Source organism: Mastigoproctus giganteus, chromosome 5 (assembly GCF_048544385.1).
Source record: "Mastigoproctus giganteus isolate SK-2022 chromosome 5, ASM4854438v1, whole genome shotgun sequence".
NCBI lineage: Eukaryota > Metazoa > Arthropoda > Arachnida > Uropygi > Thelyphonidae > Mastigoproctus > Mastigoproctus giganteus.
This window is the reverse complement of record NC_143579.1, coordinates 203,056,603-203,083,104: the sequence shown is the minus strand read 5'-3', so window position 1 is coordinate 203,083,104 and position 26,502 is coordinate 203,056,603. Positions and strand designations below refer to the sequence as shown.

The 26,502-nt window shown below is 38.5% G+C and overlaps 1 protein-coding gene across 1 annotated transcript in view; it reads right to left on the bottom strand.

Moving 5' to 3' along the window:
* LOC150086017 (uncharacterized) overlaps nt 1-26,502 on the bottom strand; it is a 210,007-nt gene that overhangs the window by 27,287 nt on the left and 156,218 nt on the right. Inside the window, exon 11 of the mRNA XM_090374773.1 lies at nt 15,456-15,549. Within this exon, the coding sequence (XP_090230899.1) occupies nt 15,456-15,549 (94 nt within the window). The remainder of the gene's footprint in view (nt 1-15,455; nt 15,550-26,502) is intronic.

Below are 26,502 nucleotides of genomic sequence, written 5' to 3'. Positions count from 1 at the left end.
TCAAAACATCAAAGGCGGATAATTTTTGGGATATCAGAGACGTGGTGTCACACAGATATAAGGAATGCAGAACTGGAATTTGGGGAGTACAACATCTACAGAAAGGATAGACTGGATAGGAAGGGAGGAGGGGTTATGCTATTAGTTAAGAAATACATAAAATCCAAGGAAGTGAAGCCAGTGGACATCGCTGGACAGTGCAGTGTCGAGTCAGTTTGGTGTGACATAAGCATTGGGAGATCAAAATTGAGAGTAGGAGTGTGCAATAGACCTAGTGACTCTCATCAGTATAATAAGAAACTGTACAGGGAAATAGAGGGGGCCAGTAAATTAGAGAGTCTTATAATGGGAGATTTTAATTTCCCAGATATTGACTGGAATTTGGGGGCTGGTCACTCACACACTAGCAAGGCTTTTGTGGATTTATTTGATGATTGTTTTCTACATCAGCATGTTCGGGAGGCAACTAGAGGGAGGAATACTCTTGATTTGATTATCAGCAGTGATTCTTCATGCATTAAGAATCTGCAGCTAAAGGAACCACTAGGTGGCAGTGATCACAGTGTGCTGAAGTGGGATTTACTCAAAGAGGTAACTACCATTAGGGGTAAAGGGAAGGGTTATTGCTTCCGTAAAGGCGACTACGATGGACTGAGACAGTATTTAAATTCTATACAGTGGGACCAACTGATGATGTTACCAACAGCAAATGCAAAATGGGAAGCATTCAAAGAACTTATCTTGGAAGCTACTAGGCTTTACATACCAACTAAGAAATATTGTTCAAGGTTTAGGCCTAAATGGATGTCAGATGAACTAATGAGGCATATGGCAGAGAAGAAACATGCATGGGATACATACAAATTAACACATGACACAGAAGCCTATGATAGATACAAGTTGATCTGTAACCAAGTTACCAAGGAGGTTAGGCAGGCGAAGGCAGATTACGAGAAATCTTTGGCAAGGGATGCAAAGAAAAACAGCAAAGAGTTCTTTATTTGTGTAAACTCTAGAAGGAAGGGGATGAATCAGATTGGTCAACTTGGTATCAATGGGTCAACTGTTGATTATCCTGCTCAGGTAGCTGAGCAGGATCATCAACAAGCAAGTTATTTAGCAAGCGGAAATCCAGAGGTGTATTCAACTCTAGCAGTAAGCTAGAGAATCTTGTAATAACTGAGAGTAAAGTGGAGGAGAAATTGTTGAAGATAAACACAAGAAAGGCACCCGGGGTGGATGGGATTTATCCAGTTATATTAAAGGAGGTAGCAGAGGAAGTAAGCAAACCCTTAGCCATAATTATGAGAGCTTCCTTGGACTCAGGGGAGGTACCTACAGACTGGAGATGTGTAAATGTGACCCCAATTCACAAAGGAGGATCAAAGGCTGACACAAGTAATTATAGACCTGTGAGTTTAACTTCTGTTCCAAGAAAATTAATGGAGGCACTAGTTAAAGAAGCACTGCAGGATCATTTAGACAATACTTCAGTTATAGCTCGGACACAGCATGGTTTTGTTAAGGGGAAGTCTTGTCTGACAAATTTGGTTGGATATTATGATGCAGTCACAAAGGAACTGGATGAAGGGAATAACTTTGATATTATATACTTGGATCTTAGAAAGGCTTTTGATACTGTTGCACATGGAAGACTGCTGCACAAATTGGAGCAGTGTGGCATTGGAGGCAAATTGGTGCTGTGGATACAGGGGTGGCTGAGGGGGAGAAGACAGAGTGTGGTAATCAATGGACACTGCTCGTCGTGGACTAATGTTATTAGTGGAGTCCCTTAGCGCTCAGTGTTGGGTCCATTATTGTATTCTGTATTTAAAAATGATATTGATGATGGTATATCAAGCTTAATGTCGAAGTTTGCAGACGATACAAAGGTAGGCAGGGTTGTCAAGGACACTACTGACACTATGCTGCTGCAACAGGATCTGGAAAGGTTGAGCAGATGGGCTGAGAGGTGGCAAATGAAGTTTAACATTGACAAATGTAAAGTAATACACATGGGAAACAGCAACCCCAGAGCAACGTATCAACCCTGTGGTACTACACTGACAGTTATAGAGAATGAAAGGGACCTGGGGGTGATTGTGCAGGCAGATATGAAGTTCTCTGAGCAGTGCAGACGGGTTGCAAGAGTAGCTCATGGTGTATTGTCAATGATATATAGGAATTTTTCTAGCAGGGATAACGAGGTGATTATTCCCTTGTATAAGGCAATGGTCAGGCCACACCTAGAGTACTGTATACAGGTCTGGAGGCCTCATTTCAAAAAGGATGTAGAGCTGCTGGAACGAGTACAGAGAAGGGCAACAAGATTAGTGAATGGAACAAAGGGGTGCTCTTACGAAGAATGGCTTCAGTTTTGCAAATTACAGTGTCTGGAGACTAGGCACCAGTGAGGTGATCTGATAGAGGTATATAAAGCCTTGAATGGTTTGAGCATGCTCAATGCTGATGGGATTCTTCCTCTCGCTCAGAATTCCATCCCTTGTCGTGGAAGTTGATAGCCTAAATAAGTTTAAGGCTCAGCTGCACAGGTATTTTGAACGAACAGAGGGGTGAAGTGGAAGTGGTTTTTTTTTTTTTTTCTGGCTGATGCTGCATAAGCTTGCTTTCTTGCATCAAATGCCTCTACTACTGCTAATGTTTGCTCAGATCGTGTCAGTGAAATTATTCTTGCAGAAATGGAATCCTTTATCCCACACTCCACTTTAAAATCTCGTCCTTTATCTAAACATTGGTTTTCCAATAAATGTGCTAAGGCTGTTCACGAGAAAAATGTTGCATATCGTAATTGGCATGTTTCTAATTCTTCAGTTTCATTTTCTGCCTACACCAAAGCTCGCAACAATTGTAAAGCAGTTATTAATCAGTCCAAACTAGAGTTTGAACAGGCTAAGAGTAGAAAACTTGCTTCTTGCCCTAATTTTAGCCTAGCATTCTGGTCTCTTGCCAAAGCTATTGGCCACAACTTTTGCCCATCTCTGCTACCACCTCTGTCCAAACCAGATGGTTCTGTTGTCACTTCAGCTAAGGATGAAGCTGACTTGCTAGCATCCCATTTTTCTTCCAACTCATGTATTAATGATCTTGGTAAAACACCTCCCACCATTCCCAACACGCTCCATTCAATGTCTCCTTTGGTCTTCTCAAAGGGATAGAAGGATTTTGGTGAATCTTGATGCTAAGAAAGCTCCAGGTCCCGATGGTATTTCTCCACTTGTTCTCAAAACCTGTACTCCTATTCTTTGCTGCCTTATTTCACTTTCTTATTCCAAAGGTGTTTTTCCTTCTGCTTGGAAATTTGCTCATATCTAGCCAGTTCCTAAAAAGAGTGACAAATCCCTCCCATCCAATTATCATCCCATTGCAATTACTTCTACTCTTTCCAAAGTAATGGAGAAATCAATTAACCACCAACTCTTAAACTACCTAGAAACCTTCCGTCTGATCAACAATCGCCAGTATGGATTCCGTCAGTGTCGATCCTTGTGAGATATTCTGGCTTATGTTACCCATTTATGGACTAATTCAATGGAAAGGTTCGGTGAAACACAAGTAGTTGCTCTTGACATCTCAAAGGCTTTCGATTGTGTTTGGCATAAAGGTCTTCTAAACAAGCTTCCATCTTATGGTTTGCCAACTGTTTTTAGTAATTGGTTATCCAGTTTTCTCTCTAATCGCTCACTGAAGGTGATGGTAGATGGCTCTCTGTCTTCTCACTTCTCCACTAATGCCGGTGTCCCCCAAGGTTTAGTTCTTTCCCCCACTCTTTTCCTCTTGTATATTAATGACCTTCTTCCATTGACTGGAAATCCTATCCATAGTTTTGCCGATGATAGCACATTGCATTCCACTTTCCATTTTGAGAAACCTTGTCCTGCTCAATCAGCTTCAACTTCTCGAAAATCTGCTACCAATTCCTTAAATGCCGATCTTCAGGTAATTCTCCAGAGGGGCAAAGACAACTTAGTTGATTTCAACCCTTCTAAAACTCAGTCTTGTCTTATATCTCGCAAAAAGGATTCTTCTACTCCTATGATCTTTAGTGACACTCCAATTTCTAGGCAAAATGATATATCTCTTTTGGGGATTACCCTGACTTCTAATCTCTCCTGGCACAAGCACATTACAAATATTGCTTCTTCTGCATCTAAAAAACTTGGTTTTCTCTTTCGCTCTCAGCATTACTTTTCTTCCAAACAGCTGCTTACTCTGTATAAATCGCAAATCCGCCCTGCCATGGAATATTGTTCCCACATCTGGGGTGGTGCCCGCGAAAGCTCTCTCAGGCTTATAGATTCAATTCAAAAGAGGGCAGTTAGGTTAATTAATGACTCGTGTCTAACAGAGTCTCTCCACTCGCTTTCTCATAGACGCACTGTTTCTGCTGCATGCCTCTTCTACAGATACTTCCATGGGCACTGTTCTTCTGAATTGGCTTCTATAATTCCCGTTCTCTCTTTAAAAAAGTCCGAACGCGTGCCGCCACCAGCCAACATCCATTTACTGTCCAACTTCAAACTCAGAGAACCAACTTTTCATGTTCTTCATTTATTCATTGAACTGCTGTTTTCTGGAACAACCTTCCATCATACGTATTTCCCAAAAATTACAGTCTACAGAAGTTCAAGTCCAATGTCAACAAATATCTTCTTTCGTCTTCTCAACCTCCAACTCAAGCACTGTACTGAGTACTATAGGTTCTAATACCACTCGTGTTTGGGGTTTACATAAAAAAAAAAAAAAAAAAAAAACTACTTCAATATCATTGATAAATATAGAAAACAGCAGTGGGAACAACACCGAAATCTGGGGAACTCCACTAATAACATTAGTCCATGAAGAGCAGTGTCCATTGATTACAACTCTGTCTTCTCCCACTCAACCACCCTTTTATCCACTGTAGCAACTTGCTTTTTTTTTCTTTTTTTTTTTGTACTTCAGTGAGGAAGTACTTTAAGGCTGCATAATAATTTTGATATCATATACTTGGATTTCAGGAAAGCTTTTGATACTGTTGTGCATGGAAGACTACTATACAAATTAGAGCAGTATGGTATTAAGGGCAAGTTGCTTCTTTTTCTTCAAGGAGAAGTTGCTTCTTCTTCAAGGAGAAGAAGAAGCAACTTGCCCTTAACACCATACTGCTCCAATTTGTATAGGGCCGAGTGGGTAAAGTGCCTGCCCGGCAACCCAAAGGTCGCAGGTTCGATTCCCACCTCGGGCTTGGATCAAAGTACTGCAAAAACCTTGGGAGGTGCAATATGGCCACAGAAGCCGATGCGCCAACAACTACCAAAACAAAAAAAAAAAAAAAAAAAATTTGTATAGTAGTCTTCCATGCACAACAGTATCAAAAGCTTTCCTGAAATCCAAGTATATGATATCAAAATTATTATGCAGCTTTAAAGTACTTCCTCACTGAAGTACAAAAAAACCAATCTTTTCTTGTTTTAGGCTCTCCACAACCTTGTATGACTAAGTTAGAATGATCCTTATGGTTTATTCTGCTATGGTCACAGTTCCCTCTTAACTTTTTTTTTTTCCTCAGTGTGCAGAATAAGTATTGGGCAGAGTCCAATACTTATTCTGTACACTGAGAAACTTTGTGCATAATCAGCTGTGCCATAGTATAAATGGCAATCAGCTGTGCCACTTACACTGTGGCACAGCTGATTGCCATACAAAAATAATTAATGTTTATAATCATTAATAATAATTACATGTGATTTTTATATGTTAATTGGCAATCAAATCTTATTAAAATAAATAATTTAATAAGAGATAACTATAAAGTCCAATTAAATAAATTTTACAACTATAATATTAGCTGTATGAAACCATTTTTGCAGTTTTAACCAATTTTAAAAACTAAAGTGAAAAACTGAAAAATAATCTTTATACACCTCTCATACATCCTTAAATGACAGTAAGACAATGTGTTCTCTTATCATTGAGAGTTATGAGGTACATTTTCTCCCGAAAAATAATTTCTTTGAATTGTTTGTGCTATGGTTCTTCCAAGTTTTCCTGTATGTATATATATATATATATATATATATATATTTAAATAATATTGGAAAAGAAGTATTACTTAATAAAAATAAAAAGGAGGGTACAGCATACATCAGAGGCAGCAAAATGCATATTCCTCTACATGATGCTTGAAATATAGTCATATAAATTAGAATAAGGTTTAAAATAATAAAATAATGCCAGCAGTACGGCAAGACAAGAGCGAAAAAACAAAATTAAACCTAGATTCAAATCTAACAGGGAGGGAAGAGAAGGGTAACAAGAATAAAAATATATTGCAACGGAAACTCTTAAATTAATTTAAAAAATCTAATTATACGAATAATAATTCATTGAAATTTAAAGCCAATTAAATAGAAATTTAGTGGTGCCCCCTCTGATGGGCACTAGGTCCAAATTTATGTGAAATATCACCAAACAGAGATTTAAACCATTCACAATAAAACAAAACAAAAAAAAAAAAAAAATAGACTGACCATTATGCCCCATCTCAACAGAGGACCACAAGGCCAATAATGGTCAGGGAATCGCTGCATTTCGAACGCTAAACAAATCGCCGCAAAGGCGAAACGATCTTGTGATCGTTGCGATCTATAGTTTATTATTCGTTTATAAAAACGAGTTAAGTTTACTTTTGTCAGTAGTGTGGCTTTGTACTGGAGTGCTCTTGTCTGTTCTATTTTTGATTTTCGCTGCATCAGGACCACCGCTGTTCAATTCCCTGCATTGGCGGTTCGATCTGGGGAAACAACACATAACCAGCAGATCCTTTTAACTCCTGTAAGGTCCGTAGTTGAGACGCCGTAGATCGGAGTTGCTGTTCCAACACAAACCACAGATGCTCGATGGGATTGATGTCTGGGGAATTTGGAGGCCAGGGCAATGGAAGCCTTGGAAGTCTTCCTCATGTTCTGCGAACCAGTCTCGAACAATCCAGGCGGTGTGGAATGGCTCATTATCCTGCTGAAAGACGGCACCGCCACAGGGTGTACCTGGCCAGCAATGATGTTCAGGTAGGTGGTAGACATGAGTACCCGGCACATGGATGACAGGTCCCAGGGTATCCCAGAAGAATATCGCCCAAAGCATGACACTGCCACCACTGGCTTGTTTTCGTCCTATGGTGCATCCAGGCACCATCACTTCCCAAGGTAAACAACACACACGTACCCAGCCATCCACATGGTGGAACAGGAAACATGATTCATCGGATCAGACGATCTTCTTCCAATCACTCAAGGTCCAGTTTCGATGCTCGCGTGCCCACTGTAGGCACTGTCACCGGTGAACCCTGTTTAGCGTGGGCACTCGGGGCGGCCTGCAGCTAAGCAGCCCCATTTTCAGCAGGGTTTGATGTGCTGTGTGTTGTGACACATTACTCCCATCACCAGCATTCCAATTACCGGCAAGTTGTGCCACAGTCATTCTTCTGTTGCCACGTACCATCCGGGAGAGCCTTCACTCACCTCGAGCATTGATGAGCCGTGTTCGTCCAACACCTCGCCGGAGGTTTGTAGGTCTTCCCTCCTCAGACCACTTTCGGTAGGTACTAACCACAGCTGACAGTGAGCACCCCACCAGCTGTACTTTTGGATATGCTCTGACCCAGTCGTCTGGCAATTAAATTTGGCCTTTGTCAAACTCAGTCTGCTGTCTTTCCCATCTGAAGAACAAGAGTAACATTGATTAATGGAGTTCAGTATCAGGTGTATTTTATACCGTGTCCCGACCCACCCCACACACACGCTGTAGTTCACCTGCAGCTGCTTCAATTTAAATAACAACTCGCTGGTCATAATGTTTTGGCTCATCGGTGTACAGCATCAGCCAAAAAAAAAAAAAAAAAAACCTTCCCATTTCACCCATCCAGTCACTCCAAATGTTTGTCGAATTCAGCCTTAAATTCATTTAAGCTATCAACTTCCACAATGGAGATAAGAGATACCTCATCTCCATAAAGCATATAAGGCAAAACCTTTTTTCAGATTTTACAATACACAGAAAATCTTGTGTGTCTTCTGAAATTTTACATTGTATTAATTTTGGCATCTTACTGAAAGACATTGCTAATTTGCTCTGCACTACACAAGTTATAAATAATTGCACATAACAGAGAGTGATGCTATTATCACAAACCTGATGGTCAATTACTTAAAAAAAAAAAAAAAAAAGCAGAAATTTGCAATTTTTTTTTATTCAAATTTAGTTTAGTTTTATAATTATTTGGTGAAAATAAACAGAGAAAAACTGAGCTTTTGAAAAGAGGAAAAAGCACTCTGTCACCAATTATATTATGACAGTGAGACAGATGGAGTCAAATCAAGTAAAAAAAAAGATGCATTTCTTTTGTAAATCCAAAGTTGGCAGCTTAGTTTTGTCCTAAGGAAACAGGATGTAATGGTCGCGCAGCTTGAAAACAACAATGGCTGTATTTCAAGATCATTTCAAAATCAAGTTTACAGACCAATTGTAAAAATTATATAGTGCATTGCAATGCATTACCAGGAGCACCATTTCATTCATTCAGGAAAATAATTAGAAGGCACAACAAAAGAGATAAGGTTTCAGTATGGGTAACCCTTTGACTCCTCAAGCTGAAGTAATCATTGTCAGGTTTGAAGAAGTGGCCATTAAACTATTTTCTTCAACCCCCAAAACTAAGGATCTAGCATATTAGTGATGTACTAGTGATACAGGAGTTTCAGTTTCATTTAAACACCACTGATAACGACATAAAATTTCTTGTAGAATATGACAAATAATAGCACCCTCCCAGATATTAAAATCAACATTACGAAAAAAATCAATTGAAATCAACAGTATTTAGAAAAGCTAGAGACAAAATCATTGATTAACTAAAACTCCAATTACATAATCTCTATAACATCTTGTATAAAAAAAAGTTCCTCAATTAAGGCTGGGAAAATCTGTTTAGCGCAGTAATAATGATTAGGAAATACCTGTAGAAAATGCATGTAGTATAAACTGAACATCTATATGATAAAGTGTAGAATGATTCTGTAAGAGTGGACTAATAAGTCTACTAATTAACTAGATTGCCTTCTTCTGGGCAGAGTTTAAGAGATTTTCCATCTTCTGGGCAGAGTTTAAGGGCACTGCTTTAGATGTATGAAAAATATTCCATGGAAGGATAGATTAGTGATTTAGAAGAAAAGTAATGCTGAGAGTAAAAGAAAAAGCCCAGTTTTTCTCCAAAAGGAAGTAAATATTTGTGATAAGCTTATGCCAAAAAAGGTTAGAAGTCAGAATTATCTCCAATAATATGTGTTCTTGTTGATGGATGCAGGTGCATTGGGCTCTTTTTTTTTTCTCTCTTTTTTTTTTGTGAGAAATAGGATACTACTGGTTTTATCCCTTCCTTCTGAAAAATTACTTGAAAATTAGCATTTAAGGAACTGGTGTGAACATTCAAGAAGTTATGGATGTTTGTGCAGAGCAGGATTAATTGAAAGCCAATTAAAAGTGGAATGTAGTGTACTATCATTGGCAAAAATACAAATATTTCCAGTTAATGGAAGAGTTTTAATGGTCTTCAACCATTAAAACTCTAATCTTTTAAATAAAGGATTTTATCCTTATGGTAATAATCTCATCAATACAATCAGAAAAATAATTTGGATTAGAACATTTAAACAGTAGTCCAGTCTGGGGGGGAGGGGGGGATCAAGCAGATGATCCCATTTAGCACTGTTATATTACCAAACAATAAAAGACTAACATTCGTGGCACACAATCTCCACTGTAGAACAGAATAACACCAAGAATTGGTAATGTTCTATTCTGCAATGGAGAGAGTTTTTGTCTGATATTCTGGTAGGTATATGAACCAGTTGTGTAAAATTTGCAAAACCTAAGCCTTTCTTCGTAAGAGCAACCCTTTGTTCCATTCACTAATCTTGTTGCCCTTCTCTGTACTCGTTCCAGCAGCTCTACATCCTTCTTGAAATGAGGCCTCCAGACATGTAAACAGTACTCAAGGTCTGGTCTGACCATTGCCGTATAAAAGGGAATAATCACCTCCTTATCCCTGCTAGAAAAATTCCTGTATATCATTGACAAGACACCATGGGCTACTCTTGCAGCCCATCTGCACTGCTCAGAAAACTTCATATCTACCTGCACAATTATCCCCAGGTCCTTTTCATTCTCTCCCACTGTCAGTGTAGTACCACAGTTGATATGTTGCTCTGGGGTTACTGTTTCCCATATGTAGTACTTTACATTTGTCAATGTTAAACTTCATTTGCCACCTCTCAGCCCATCTGCTCAACCTTTCCAGATCCTGTTGCAGCAGCATAGCATCAGGATTGTCCTTAACAACCCTGCCAACCTCTGTATCATCTGAAAACTTGGACATTAAGCTTGATATACCATCATCAATATCATTTATAAATACAGAAAACAAGTACTTTACATTTGTCAATGTTAAACTTCATTTGCCCTCTCAGCCCATCTGTTCAACCTTTCCAGATCCTGTTGCAGCAGCAGCATAGTGTCAGTAGTGTACTTAACAACCTTGCCAACCTTTGAATCGTCTGCAAACTTGGACATTAAGCTTGATTCAATATAATCATCAGTATCATTTATAAATACAGAAAACAATAATGGACCCAATACTGAACCCTGAGGGACTCCACTAATACCATTAGTCCACGATGAGAAGTGTTCATTGATTACCACTCTCTGTCTTCTCCCTTTCAACCACCCCTTTATCCATAGCAGTAACTTGCACTTAATGCCACACTGCTCCAATTTGTGCACCAGTCTTCCATGTGAAACAGTATCAAAAGCCTTTCTAAGATCCAAGTATATAATATCCAGTTCTTTTGTGACTGCATCATAGTATCCAATCAAATTGGTCAGGCGAGACTTCCCCTTAACAAAACCATGCTGTGTCCGAGCTATAACTGAAGTCTTGTCTAGATGATCCTGCAATGCTTCTTTAACCAGTGCCTCCATTAATTTTCCTGGAACAGAAATTAAACTCACAGGTCTATAATTACTTGCGTCAGCCTTTGATCCTTCTTTGTGAATTGGGGTCACATTTGCACATCTCCAGTCTATGTGTACCTCCCCTGAGTCCCAGGAAGCTCTCATAATTATGGCTAAGGGTTTGCTTACTTCCTTTGCTGCCTCCTTTAATATAACTGGATAGATCCCATCCACCCCAGGTGCCTTTCTTGTGTTTATCTTCAACAATTTCTCCTCCACTTTACTCTCAGTTATTACAAGATGAACACCTCTGGCTTTCCCCTCGCTAAATAACTCCTCATGTGTGAATGTCGATGCAAAATATTCATTTAGTTTGTTAGCTACCTGGGCAGGATCATCAACAGTTGACCCATTGATATCAAGTGGTCCAATCTGATTCATCCCCTTCCTTCTAGAGTTTACATAAGTAAAGAACTCTTTGCTGTTTTTCTTTGCATCCCTTGCCAAAGATTTCTCATAATCTGCCTTCGCCTGCCTAACCTCCTTTGTAACTTGGTTACAGATCAACTTATATCTATCATAGGCTTCTGTGTCACGTGTTAATTTATATGTATCCCAAGCATTTTTCTTCTCTGCCATATGTCTCATTAGTTCATCTGACATCCACTTAGGCCTAAACCTTGAACAATATTTCTTAGTTGGTATGTAAAGCCTAGTAGCTTCCAAGATAAGTTCTTTGACTGCTTCCCATTTTGAATTTGCTGTTGGTAACATCATCAGCTGGTCCCACTGAATAGAATTTAAATACTGTCTCAGACCATCGTAGTCGCCTTTACGGAAGCAATAACCCTTCCCTTTACCCTTGATGGTAGTTACCTCTTTGAGTAAATCCCACTTCAGCACGCTGTGATCACTGCCACCTAGTGGTTCCTTTATCTGCAGATTCTTAATGCATGAAGAATCACTACTGATAATCAAATCAAGAGTATTACTCCCTCTAGTTGCCTCCCGAACATGCTAAATTAGAAAACAATCATGCAATAAATCCACAAAAGCCTTGCTAGTGTGCGAGTGACCAATCCACAAATTCCAGTCAATATCTGGGAAATTAAAATCCCCCATTATAAGACTCTCTGATTTACTGGCCCACTCTATTTCCCTGTACAGTTTCTTATTATACTCATCAGAGTCATTAGGCCTATAGCACACACTCCTACTCTCAATTTTGATCTTCCAATGCTTATGTCACACCAAACTGACTCGACACTGCACTGTCCAGCAATGTCGACTGGCTTCACTTCCTTGGATTTTATGTGTTTCTTAACTAATAGCATAACCCCTCCTCCCATCCTATCCTGTCTATCCTTTCTGTAGACGTTGTACTCCCCAAATTCCAGTTCTGCATTCCTTATATCTGTGTGACACCACGTCTCTAATATCCCAACAATATCCACCGTTGATGCTTTGAGCAATACCTCAAATTTATTTACCAAACTCCTAGCATTGGCGTACATGCAAGTATACATGCACCTGTTCCTATTGTTAGCTACCCTAACACAACCCATGAGTTTACTTGTACTGCAATGACTCCCAGCAGTCTCTGAAATATTCTACATCTTGTTTTCCAGGGTTCTACTCATTCGAATAGAAGCAGTGCAAGAATCACTTTCACCTCTGCCAGTGGCTACTGACAATTAGTTTATGTTTAAACAATGATTGATTTATCCAAAGAAATTATAACATAGCCTGCAAAATCAAGCAAATTATAAAAATAGAGAAATTATTTACTACTTACAAATGTTAAAGAATGTTTATTCTTCATCATCGTCGACTAAATGCACACTCGTTGATCACTCATTGGCTCAGCATTCGGTGGTTTTTGCACAAGGAGTCGTCGCCTTCAGAAATGTTTCAAGAGGCGTTTGTTTCCAAACAATCTTCTCTTTTAATTATAAATTTCACAATTGCATCCATAAGCCTTTTTTAACGGCACATACAAATTGCAACCAACATGATTCGCGTGGAGTAACAAGTTTACAAAGCTTAAAAAAAAAAAAAAAAGGAATGAAGAGAAGATTCTGAAAATTTATTTGTTTTTTATACGATTGAAGATTTCAGTAAAGGGGAAACACATTTCACCATAATAATGCAAAAAAACACAATCCCAGCTATCGGTATTTTCGCAAATGCATGAAGATCGAGTTTACTATCTGTTTATAATTGAAAACAGAAAAGCCCAATAAACCGGAAAGTGCAAATTGTTTTATGGTCGTGACCTCCAGAAATGTGCTTCAGAAAAATATCACAAAGGCATTTAAAACTGATTCTTATAATGGAACATATGATAACGATGAAAGTGTAGTGCATTTTAATGATTTGAATTGGTAACTAATAGAATTTACAAACCAAGCTCACGACCTTTTATATGGCCTTAAGGGCACGCTCGTGACCTTAAAAATGACATTTTAGAGAGATAAATACTGTAGCTTAGTTATACAGCGAAAATTTCAACTTCCGAGATCTTGAAACGAATTACCAAAAAACAATGTGTTATCGGATTCACATTACGATATTTTAATGATACAATGGTGTCTCTGGAACTGATTAATATCGTAAAGCGGGGTACACTGTATTGCATAGCTACGCACATGGTTTGGAATGCGATATTTATGAATGTTTAACATTCATTTTTTGCAATTAATGTTCATGTTCTCGATTTTGTTGATACTTGATACTTGGGGGGGGGGGAACTCGTAAAGCGAGAACTGCCTGTACTACCTTTAGAGAATAAAAGAAGCACAGAGCAAATTATTGAGTGGTAGTCAAGGAAACCAATAATTGAGATTGTGTTAAACAGTAAGTGGGGGCTTAGAAGATTTTAGATGAAAACAGACATCACTGGAATTAGAAATGAGACTATATTTATGAAATCAATAAGAAAGTTTTTTGGAGGTTCATATCTTTTTCAGAAAGCTTTGTTCCATTGGTTTGACTATTTACAATAAACTGACCAACTTTATGGCTGGTACAATTTGCCTGCCAATTTACTAACAGCAGCCATAAAGTTTTGTTATGCATATGTATTTATTACGTTATAGTGGCCATAAAACGCCATTATGTATTCACTATGTATATCTGACACAAAGGTCTGAGATGCAAGATTTTTCAAAAAAAAAAAAAAAACTTTTGGCATCTGTAAATTACATTATAACCCCAACAACGTTTGGTAAATCTTTCCAAAACAATGCATTTCCAATGTCAATAAACTTATTCTATGGTATGATTGAGTGGTTTGTTGAAAATCAACTCAGTAAGGTATATTTCTCATTAGCTGTTCCTAAACACAATTGACATTGTGCTTCATATAAATTTTAAAGTGAATAAGATAAGGATTACATTGTGAAGCTCAAGAAACTGTACTCCAGCTGCTGATTCAACAAGTATGGGAAGGCTTTCCCAAAGTGAGCAATATGCTAGAATTATTTTATTTTATTTTTTTTTTGATTTGGTAGTTGTTGGCGCATCGGCTTCTGTGGCCATATTGCACCTCCCAAGGTTTTTGCAGTACTTTGATCCAAGCCCGAGGCGGGAATCGAACCCGCGACCTTTGGGTTGCCGGGCAGGTACTTTACCCACTCGGCTAGCCCGGTCGGCGCTAGAATTATAATACTCACATTGAGAAATATACATGCAATAAAGTTTCGAAAACGATTTCTATTTCTGGAAATAACAATCTTCACAGAGATTGAATGACAATGGGAAAACATGATATTCTGAGGAAGTAATACAACCAAGTACCTGTGATTGTATATAACAACACTCTATTGATTTTGTGTGCCCACACACGTATATAAGCTTTTCAAAAAGTACCATGTTTCTGAATACCAGATTAATGAGGCTTCACTGCAAATAAAAATAATCCTATAAATGAATTTCATAAACATGAAGTACCTCATAAATTAAAATAAACCTATTGCTAGTTGACATTATAAAATAAGAATTCAATTTTGAAATTAATAATCTGACCAAGTAGAATTCCAATATTTTACAAACACGGGAATATTCTTATTACGTAAGTCACACAGCTGATATTTGTATACAGCAAAAATCAATGACCAATAGTTTTTCTGATTAAATTTCTAATTAATTTTGAAATAAATTAAATTTTATTGATATTTTTGACTTAAGTCAAAAATATCAATAAAATATCTTCAAAATAAACAACAGATAATATACTTTCCACATCACATCATATGAATTCCGCTTCCTACATAGGGAACCATAGTACGTAACTGATAATTCATGATCTTCATTAATCAGGCAATTTGAACCTAGCTTTGCCACTGAGATCAATTCCCCAATGGAGTTAAGAAACTCTTTATATCTTCAAAAGTAAACCAACTTTTTGAATAGCTAAAAAGTATAACTGAGAGGCTTTGGAAACTTACATCCAACAGCTTGGCTTGGCTTTAGACCTCCATACAAAGGAATTTTTGGTTCACGATCCATCAGCTCAAATAATCGAAAAGAAGCTCCAACTGCCTAATAAATTAAGACAGCAACATAAAAAATTAGTTTTCATATTTATTAAACTCGCAGTCAATTTACATAGTATAGAAAGACTGTTGATAAAAAGAAATGGATGATACCTTCTATGAATAATAGAGTAACTTCATATAAGCACTGGATTTTGAATTAAATTTCCACGTGTATAGTTATGATAATCATATTATGATATATTATGATATGCAGGTAAGCTCTATGTGAAACTTTATAAAATGTAATACATTCTTTCCCAGAGAAATTGCTAAAAATGTCTTAGTAAGAAGACTAAATGAAATCATCTCATGGCATCTTTATGACTGTTTGTTGGTTTGTTATGATGTCTACAATAACTGAAAGTTTGACTATGAAATTTGGAGTTTCCTTTTTTATACCATCTTGGTTGAATTTTAAAGCTTCGTTTCCTGTTTAGTCAGAAAAAATATCACATGTATCATTGTATCTTACTCCTGACCCCAATAAATAGTTAATTATCCCTGATAGATAATCTTGGTAAACCGCTTTCTACCATTCCCAGTATAATCCCCTGAATGCCTCCTATGATCTTCCAACAATAGGATGCCAGAAGAATTTTGGACAATCTTGATGCAAAGAAAGCTCTAGGTCCTAATGGTATTTCTCCACTTTTCTCAAAACCTGTGCTCCTGAGCTTACTCTGGTTCTCTGTCACCTTTCTACACTTTCTTATTTCACTGGTTTAACCTTCTGCTTAGAAATGCAGAAGCATGGAATCCAACCAATTCCTGGTTTAAGAAACCTTGCCCTGCTCAAACAGCTTCAACTTCTCAAATATCCACTACCTTAAATGCTGATCTCCAGGTAATTCTGAAATGGGACAAAGATAACTTGATTAATTCTAATCCTTTTAAAATTCAGTCAGACTTATATCTTGCAAAAAGAATTCCTCTGCTCCTAAGCTTCTCTTTGATGATACTCATTTCTAAACAAGATCATATATCTGTATTAAAGATAACCTGACTCCTAATCGGTCTTTAAGCACATCACAAATATTGCTTCCTATGCATCTAAAAAACTGGATTTTCTCTTTCACTCTTAGCATTACTTTTCTTCTAAACATCTGTACAAATCTTAAATCTTCCCTACCATGGAATATTGTTCCCACATCTGGGGTACTCCCAAAACATGTCTTAGACTTCTAGATTCCATTCACAAGAAGGCAGTTAGATTAATTAATGACACCATTTCTTACACAGTCTCTCCACTCTATCTCACAGGCATTATAGGCATTCTGTTTCTGCTGCAAACCTTTTCTATAGTTACTTCCATCAAGAGAATTGTTCTTCTGAATTGGCTTCTATAATTCTAACCCCTCTCCTCTCTCTCTCTCTCTCTCTCTCTCTCTCTTCCAAACCAGCCAAAATCCATTTGCTGTCCAACTTTGAACTCATAGAACTAACTTCCTAATTTATCCATTCAACTTCAGTTTTCTAGAACAACTTCCTTTCACATGTATTTTCCTGAAAATTACAATCTATAGAAATTCATGGCTAATATCAACAAGCATCTTCTTTCATATTCTCCACCTTCTTCTCAACCCACACACGGTCCTAAGTACTATGAATTCTAATACCTTTCATGTTTGGGGTGTTCATTAAAAAAAAAAAAAAATCAAAATCCATTTTTTGTTTCTCCAAAGGAAAAAATCTAAAACAATTCAACAAGTACAGTATATGGGATAGACTGCCTAACTACTGTTTTAGTATTAGTACTGGCTGAAGGCAAACTTCTGCACATCTATCCCGAAACCACCCTTCCCCAATTTTAATTTATGCTCCTTCATGTGCATAGCCTAAGCAAGTGGGTGTAGTCTGACCAATAGTTTTGTCTAGTTCTTCCTTGAATTTATTTAAGCTATCTACTTCCACAATAACAAATGGAAGATTGTTCAAACAGTCAACAACCCACTGGCTGAAGACAAACTTCTCCACATCTATCCTGAAACCATCCTTCCTCAATTTGAAACAAGATTGCTCCTTAACAAATCCATGCTGTGACTAAGTATAAATGCATTCCTGTCTAGAAGATCCTGCATTACTTCTTTGATTCTATTATTTTCCCTGGAACAGAAGTTAAGCTAACAGGTCTTTAATTACTCATGTCACCTTTTGATCCTCCTTTGTGAACTGGGGATACATCTGCATATCTCCTGTCCATAGAGACCTCCCTTGAACCCAAAGATGCTCTCATAATTATGGCTAAGGGTTTGCTTACTTCCTTTGCTGCTTCTCTTAATATAACTGGACAGATTCCATCCACCCCAGGTGCCTTTTTTATGGGTATAATTTCTCTTCCACTTTCTTCAGTTATCACAAAATCATTTAGTTCTTTGTTAGATTTGCTGGCCAAAGGTGTGTTATTGCTCTACAACAAGGCCCTGCACAAATTTGCTTGCTGCTATATCAAAGACAAGCTAATATGCCTTTTAAATTTTGCTGCATCCACCATATTTCCTTGAACTCAACCCTTCAGATTTTTTTCTCTTTCCAACCCTGAACATTTTCCTTATTATGATGCAGAAATTTTATTTCTGAGACTGGGTCATTTTAAAGAGCAACCACAGCCACCACAAAAATAGCTTCTGAAAGTATATCTGTGTAGAAAGGCATTTCCTTGGTTTCAGCCTTCTGTCCCCAAAAGGTTGAAACAAGCAGACAAACAGAAATTTGAAATTTGTTCTTCAAAAAGTTGAAGTATTATCCACTACTTTGTCACATTACGGAAAGAAATATAATTCAGTCCTCCCAGATATAAAAGAAGTGTATCCTGATGGAAAAAACTGGATTTTTTGCAAATTTATTGTCCTCTGTTTATATAAATGTGGATTGCTCATAATCAGGAAAGGCTGAAATACAGAGGAATCATCTACATGCTTATCTTCATACTTTATTACAGCATAACATTTTGAACAAATTATTTTGAATGAATCTACTTTAGTTTAGAAAGACTGTCATGGAGCACAAACATTCAAAAATTACTGCTGTGAATTACGGGCTCCGCAAAAGCGATAAGTGTTTGCCTTTTTATTTACCTAATTGTTATTTTATATTGTACTTTAAACGTAGTCTTATAGTTATTGTTACGCTGGTTATTTTTATTTTTAATTTAGATAAAGAGTTTTTGTAGATTACTACTTAATATACGTAAAACCGTTATTTTGTTCGAATCTTACAGCCATTGTTAGTAGGGAATTCAAATTTTTAATTCTGGTAACTAGGCAGCTCTAACGTATAATTATATAGCGTAATACGCATCACTGCATTTAGGATTCTATTAGATAGTGCAGTATTGACAATTAATTAATTAAATTTATTAATCTTATTAATTTAAAATATCATGCCAAAGACTATAGCAGCAAAGCAACGGGCACAAAGTGGCAGGAGTGCTGTGACTCGGGGGAGAACTGAGGGCGGCAATTCTCCAATGCATCACACCTTAAAAAATGTGCAACTTGTGAAATGTTTGCCGAACTCTCTGGAACAGAACATGATCTAGCCAAGGAGGATGTCTTTGTGTGTGCCAGGTGCAGAGAGAGTCTAGAAATTAGGCATCAACTCAGGGTTCTACGTGGCATCTAAGAGAGCTTGAGGTGTAGGGTAGATACCCTCATCAAGCTCTCAGCTGCCCAACTCAACACCAGAGCTCACTCCTTGGAATCAGGCAATACAGCGACAATCTCCAAGGCAGAATGCGCTGGTCCCAAAGGAACTAGTTACTGTTGGTGACTCTATTGTCGGGGAGACAGGGAATATATTGTGTAAAAAGGATAGATGGAACAGGACCAGAATATGTCTGCCGGGGGAAAAGTTGATGACGTTGTTAAGCATATATCATCTTTTAAGGGCACAAAAGGTGATATTGTTGTACACGTTGGCACCAATGACATTAAGAGTAGGAGATCTGCAGATTTACTTAACAAGTACAGGTCAATGTTGCAAAAAAGTCGCAAGTCAGGGTTAAATTTGAAAGTGCCTGCAATTCTGCCCAGACACGATAGGAGGGAATACATGATGAGAGCCTTGTCAATCAATTCGGCCCTGGAGGGAATGTGCAAGACTCAAGGGGTAGAATTTTTTTTCAGCGTGGTCTGTGCTTGTTAACAGGAGAGACTGCTTCTACAGGGATGGGATACATTTAAATAGAAGGGGTGAAAGAATATTTGCTGTTGCTATCAAGGCAGTGTTAGGAGGGTCGGAAAACTGCTAGTTTGGGGGGATTCACAGACTAAAAGGTTAAAAGCAGCCACAGGCGAAGGTGAAGGTGATTCTTGCACAACTTCTATTAGAATAAGCAGCGACCTGGAGCGAGGGGTGCTTCAGGGACTGGTGGCAGTCATCGTGAGTTTCAGGGACTGGTGGCAGTCATCGTGAAACAGGTGGGTATATGGGATGTGTTAGGGTAACTAATAATAAGGATAGGTACATGTAAATCAATGCTAGAACTATAGTAAATAAATTTTATGAATTTGAAGTGTAGGCCAAGACATCAAAGGCGGATATTGTTGGGATAGCAGAAACGTGGTATCACACAGATATAAGGAATGAAGAACTGGAATTTAGGGAGTACAATGTGTACAGAAAGGATAGACAGGATAGGAAGAGAGGAGGTGTTATGCTGTTAATTAAGAAAAACATAAAATCAAAAGAAGCGCATCCAGTTGATATAGATGAACAGTGCACTGTTGAGTCAGTTTGGTGTGACATAAGCACTGCGAAAGCAAAAATAAGAGTAGGAGTGTGTTATAGGCCTAATGACTCAAATGAGTACAATGAACAATTGTACAGAGAAAGAGAGTGGGCTAGTAAATCAGAATGTCTTATAATGGTGGATTTTAACTTCCCAGATATTGACTGGAACTTGTGGTTTGGTCACTCACACACTAGTAAGCCTTTTTTGGATTTATTGGATGATTGTTTTCTGCAGCAGCATGTTCGAGAGGTGACCAGAGAGGGTAATACTCTTGATCTGGTTATCAGCAGTGATCATTCGTGTATTAAGAATTTGCAGATAAAGGAACCACTAGGTGGCAATGATGACAGTGTACTGATGTGAGATTTACTTAAAGATATAATTACCATCATGGGTAAAGGAAAGGGTTTTTGCTTCCATAAAGGTGAGTACAGTGGTCTCAGACAGTTTTTAAATTCTGTACAGTGGGATCAACTGACGATGTTACCAATGGTAAATTCTAAGTGGATAGCATTCAAGGAATTAATTGTGGATGCTGCTAAAAGTTTCATACCTATTAAGAAATATTGTTCAAGGTTTAGGCCTAAATGGTTATCAAATGAACTAATGAGACTCGTGACAGAGAAGAAAAATGCATGAGATGCATATAAATTATCAAGCGACTCAGAAGCCTATGGCAGATATAAGCTAGTCTGTAATCAGGTCACAAAGAAGGTTAGGCAGGCAAAGCCACATTACGAGAAATTTTTGGCAAAAGATGCTAAGAAAAACAACAAGGATTTCTTTACTTATATAAACTCTAAAAGGAAGGGGATGAATCTGATTGGTCAACTTGATATCGATGATTCCACTGTTGATGATCCTGCTCAGATAGCAAACAAACTGAATGAGTATTTTGCATCTACATTCACACATGAGAAGTTATTAAGGTTTAAAAATGGCAGAAGGTTATCAAATTGTAGCAGGGTGCTTAATGATTTTGTAATAACTGAGAGCAAGGTGGAGGAGAAATTGTTGAGGTTAAACATAAGAAAAGCACCTGGGGTGGGTGGGATCTATCCAGTTATATTAAAGGAGGCGGCAAAGCAACTAAGCAAACTTGGCCATAATTATGAGAGCATCCTTGGACTCAAGGGAGGTCCCCACGGACTGGAGATGTACAAATGTATCCCCAATTCACAAAGGAGGATTGACGGGTGACACAAGTAATTACAGACCAATTAGTTTAACTTCTGTTCCGGGTAAAATAATGGAATCACTGGTTAAAGATGCATTGCAGGATAATCTAGATAAGACTGCAGCAATAATTCAGACACAGCATGGGTTTGTTAAGGGAAAGTCTTGTCTGACAAATTTGATAGGATATTATGATGTGGTTACAAAGGAACTGGATGCAAAAAATAATTTTGATATCACATATTTGGATTTCAGGAAAGCTTTTGACACTGTTGTGCATGGAAGACTATTGTACAAACTGGAGCATAATGGTATTAAGGGTAAGTTGCTACAATGTTGCTAGGTAGAACAGGACCAGGGTATGTCTGCCAGGGGCAAACGTTGATGATGTTGTAGAGCGGATATCATCTTTTAAGGGCACAAAAGGTGATATAGTTGTACACGTTGGCACTAATGATATTAAGAGTATGAGACCGGCGGAATTACTTAACAAGTACAGGTCACTGTTGAAAAAAAGCCGTGAATTAGGGTTGAATTTGAAAGTGTCTGCAATTCTGCCCAGACACGATAGGAGGGAGTATATGATGAGAGCCCTGTCAATCAATTCGGCCCTGGAAAGATTGTGCAAGGCTCAAGGGATAGAATTTTTTTCAGCCTGGTCTGTACTTGTTAATAGGAGGGACTGCTTCTACAGGGATGGGATACACTTAAATAGAAAGGGTGCAAGAATGTTTGCTGATGCTATCGAGGCAGTGTTAGGTGGGTCAGAAAACTGCTAGATTGGGGGGGGGATACAAGGACTAATAGATTAACAGTAGCCACTGGCAGAGGTGAAAGTGATTCTTGCACTGCTTCTATTGGAATGAGCCACAGCCTGCAAAATAAGTTGCAGGATATTTCAGAGACTGCTGGGAATCACTGGGGTACAAATAAACACATGGGTTGTGTTAGGGTATCTAAGAAAAAGAACAGGTGCATGTATACTTGCGTGTACACCAATGCTAGGAGTTTGGTAAATAAATTTGATGAATTTGAGGTATTGCTCAAAACATCAAAGGCAGATATTGTGGGGATTTCAGAGACATGGTGTCACACAGATATAAGGAATGCAGAACTGTAATTTGGGGAGTACAATGTCTACAGAAAGGATAGACAGGATAGGAAGGGAGGAGGGGTTATGCTATTAGTTAAGAAATACATAAAATCCAAGGAAGTGAAGCCAGTCGAAATTGCTGGACAGTGCAGTGTCGAGTCAGTTTGGTGTGACATAAGCATTGGGAGATCAAAATTGAGAGTAGGAGTGTGCTATAGGCCTAGTGACTCTGATGAGTATAATAAGAAACTCTACAGGGTAATAGAGTGGGCCAGTAAATCAGAGAGTCTTATAATGGGGGATTTTAATTTCCCAGATATTGACTGGAATTTGGGGGCTGGTCACTCACACACTAGCAAGGCTTTTGTGGATTTATTGGATGATTGTTTTCTGCATCAGCATGTTCGGGAGGCAACTAGAGGGAGTAATACTCATGATTTGATTATCAGTAGAGATTCTTCATGCATTAAGAATCTGCAGGTAAATGAACCACTAGGTGGCAGTGATCACAATGTGCTCAAGTGGGATTTATTCAAAGAGGTAACTACCATTAGGGGTAAAGGGAAGGGTTATTGCTTTCGTAAAGGCGACTACGATGGACTGAGACAGTATTTAAATTCTATACAGTGGGACCAACTGATGATGTTACCAACAGCAAATTCAAAATGGCAAGTATTCAAAGAACTTATCTTGGAAGCTACTAGGCTTTACATACCAACTAAGAAATATTGTTCAAGGTTTAGGCCTAAGTGGATGTCAGATGAACTAATGAGACATATGGCAGAGAAGAAAAATTCATGGGATACATACAAATTAACACATGACACAGAAGCCTATGATAGATACAAGTTGATCTGTAACTAAGTTACAAAGGAAGTTAGGCAGGCGAAGTCAGATTACGAGATATCTTTGGCAAGGGATGCAAAGAAAAACAGCAAAGAGTTCTTTACTTATGTAAACTCTAGAAGGAAGGGAATGAATCAGATTGGTCCACTTGATATCGATGGGTCAACTGTTGATGATCCTGCTCAGGTAGCTAACAAACTAAATGAATATTTTGCATCGACATTCACACATGAAGAGTTATTCAGCGAGGGGAATGCCAGAGGTGTATTCAACTCTGGCAGTAACCTAGAGAATCTTGTAATAACTGAGAGTAAAGTGGAGGAGAAATTGTTGAAGATAAATACAAGAAAGGCACCTGGGGTGGATGGGATCTATCCAGTTATGTGAAAGGAGGCAGCAAAGGAAGTAAGCAAACCCTTAGCCATAACTATGAGAGCTTCCTTGGAAGCTCTCATAATTGAGAACTTTTGTTCCAGGAAAATTAATGGAGGCACTGGTTAAAGAAGCACTGCAGGATCATCTATACAAGACTTCAGTTATAGCTCAGACACAGCATGGTTTTGTTAAGGGGAAGTCTTGCCTCACCAGTTTGATTGGATACTATGATGCAGGGAATAACTTTGATATTATATACTTGGACTTTAGAAAGGCTTTTGATACTGTTGCAAATGGAAGACTGCTGCACAAATTGGAGCAGTGTGGCATTGGAGGCAAACTGCTGCTATGGATAAAGGGGTGGTTGAGGGGAAGAAGACAGAGAGTGGAAATCAATGGACACTGCTCATTGTGGACTAATGTTATTAGTGGAGTCCCTCAGGGTTCAGTATTGGGTCCATTATTGTTTTCTGTATTTATAAATGATATTGATGATGGTATATCAAGCTTAATGTCCAAGTTTGCAGACGATACGAAGGTTGGCAGGGTTGTCAAGGACACTACTGACACTATGCTACTGCAACAAGATCTGGAAAGGTTGAGCAGATGGGCTGAGAGGTGGCAAATGAAGTTTAACACTGACAAATGTAAAGTACTACATATGGGAAACAGCAACCCCAGAGCAACGTATCAACTCTGTGGTACTACACTGACAGTGGTAGAGAATGAAAGGAACCTGGGGGTGGTTGTGCAGGCAGATATGAAGTTTTCTGAGCAGTGCAGATGAGCTGCAAGAGTAGCTCATGGTGTATTGTCGATGATATATAGGAATTTTTCTAGCAGGGATAAGGAGGTGATTATTCCCTTGTATAAGGCAATGGTCAGGCCACACCTAGAGTACTGTATACAGGTCTGAAGGCCTCATTTCAAGAAGGATGTAGAGATGCTGGAAAGAGTACAGAGAAGGGCAACAAGATTACTGAATAGAACAAAGGGGTGCTCTTACAAAGAAAGGCTTAAGTTTTGCAAATTACAGTGTCTGGAGACTAGGCACCAGAGAGGTGATCTGATAGAGGTGTATAAAGCCTTGAATGGTTTGAGCATGCTCAATGCTGATGGGATTCTTCCTCTTGCTCAGAATAATCACCTGAGAGGGCATAAATTCAAATTGAGGAAGGACAGATGTAGGATAGACGTGAGGAAATTTGCCTTTAGCCAGCGGGTGGTTGGTTGGTGGAACAGATTTCCATCCCTTGTCGTGGAAGTTGATAGCCTAAATAAGTTTAAGGCTCAGCTGGACAGGTATTTCGAACGAACAGAGAGGCGAAGTGGAAGTGGTTATTTTTTTATTTTATTTTTTATTTATTTTTTTTTTTTTTTTTGGCTGATGCTGCATAAGCTTGCTTTCTTGCATCAAATGCCTCTACTAATGCTAATGGATAAAAGGATGGTTGAGTGAGAAAAGACAGAGGGTGGTAATTAATGGGTGCTGCTCTTCGTGGACTAATGTTATTAGTGGAGTCATACACGGTTCAGTGTTGGGTCCTCTGTTGTTTTGTATATTTATCAATGATATTGATGAAGGTATATCAGGCTTAATGTCGAAGTTTGCAGATGATACAAAGGTTGGCAGGGTTGTTAATGACAGTAATGGCAGTGTGCTACTGCAACAGGATCTAGATAATTTGGGCAGATGGGCTAAGAAGTGGCAACTGAAGTTTAACCTTGACAAATGCAAAGTACTGCATATGGGTAGAAGTAACCCCAGAGAAATGTACCAACTGTGTGGTACTACACTTAAGGTGGTAGAAAATGAAAAAGACCTGGGAGTAATTGTGCAGTTGGATATGAAATTTTCTGAGCAATGCAGACAGGCTGCCATGGCAGGTCATGGGGTTTTGTCAATGATATATAGGAATTTTGCTAGCAGAGAAAAGATGATTGTCCCCCTGTATAAGGCAATGGTCAGGCCATTCCTTGAGTACTGCGTACAGGTCTGCAGGCCTCAGTTTAGGAAGGATGTAGATTTGCTTGAGCGTGTACAGAGAAGGGCAACAAGATTGGTGAGGGGAATGAAGGGATCCTCTTACCAAGAGAGGCTTAAGTTCTGCAAATTGCAGTGGCTGGAGACTAGGCACCTGCACGGTTATTTGTTTGTTTGTTATTTGGTTTTTAGGAGCATTAGCAACTAAGGCCATATTGCTCTGGGATATGCGGTGGTCATTCCCTGACCTTTCCGCATCCTCTGTATTTGGTGGTGATGGGTTCGAACCCCGGTTTAATCAAGAAGCGTGTGCTATGCACTGCTGCTCCTTCCCACCTGGCTATGGAGGCGCCTACCTGCACGGTGATCTGATTGAGGTGTATAAGGCCTTGAAAGGGTTGAGCACGCTGAATTCTGATGGGATCCTTCCACTTGTTCAGACCTAAGGGAGCATAAATTCAAATTAAGAAGACAGATGTAGAATAGATGTGCAGAAATTTGCCTTTAGCCAGCGGGTGGTTAATTGCTGGAACAAACTTCCATCTGTCGTTGTGGAAGTTGATAGGTTAAATAAATTTAAGGAGGAACTGGATAGGCATTTGGAAGGAATGGTGTGATTTTTTTTTTTTTTTGGCTGATGCTGCATAAGCTCATACACTTGCTTTCTTGCATCACATGTCACTACTACTATTACTACATTAAGAAAAAGCTTTATCTGAATTTGTAATTTTATATGAAAACAGTGTTCAGA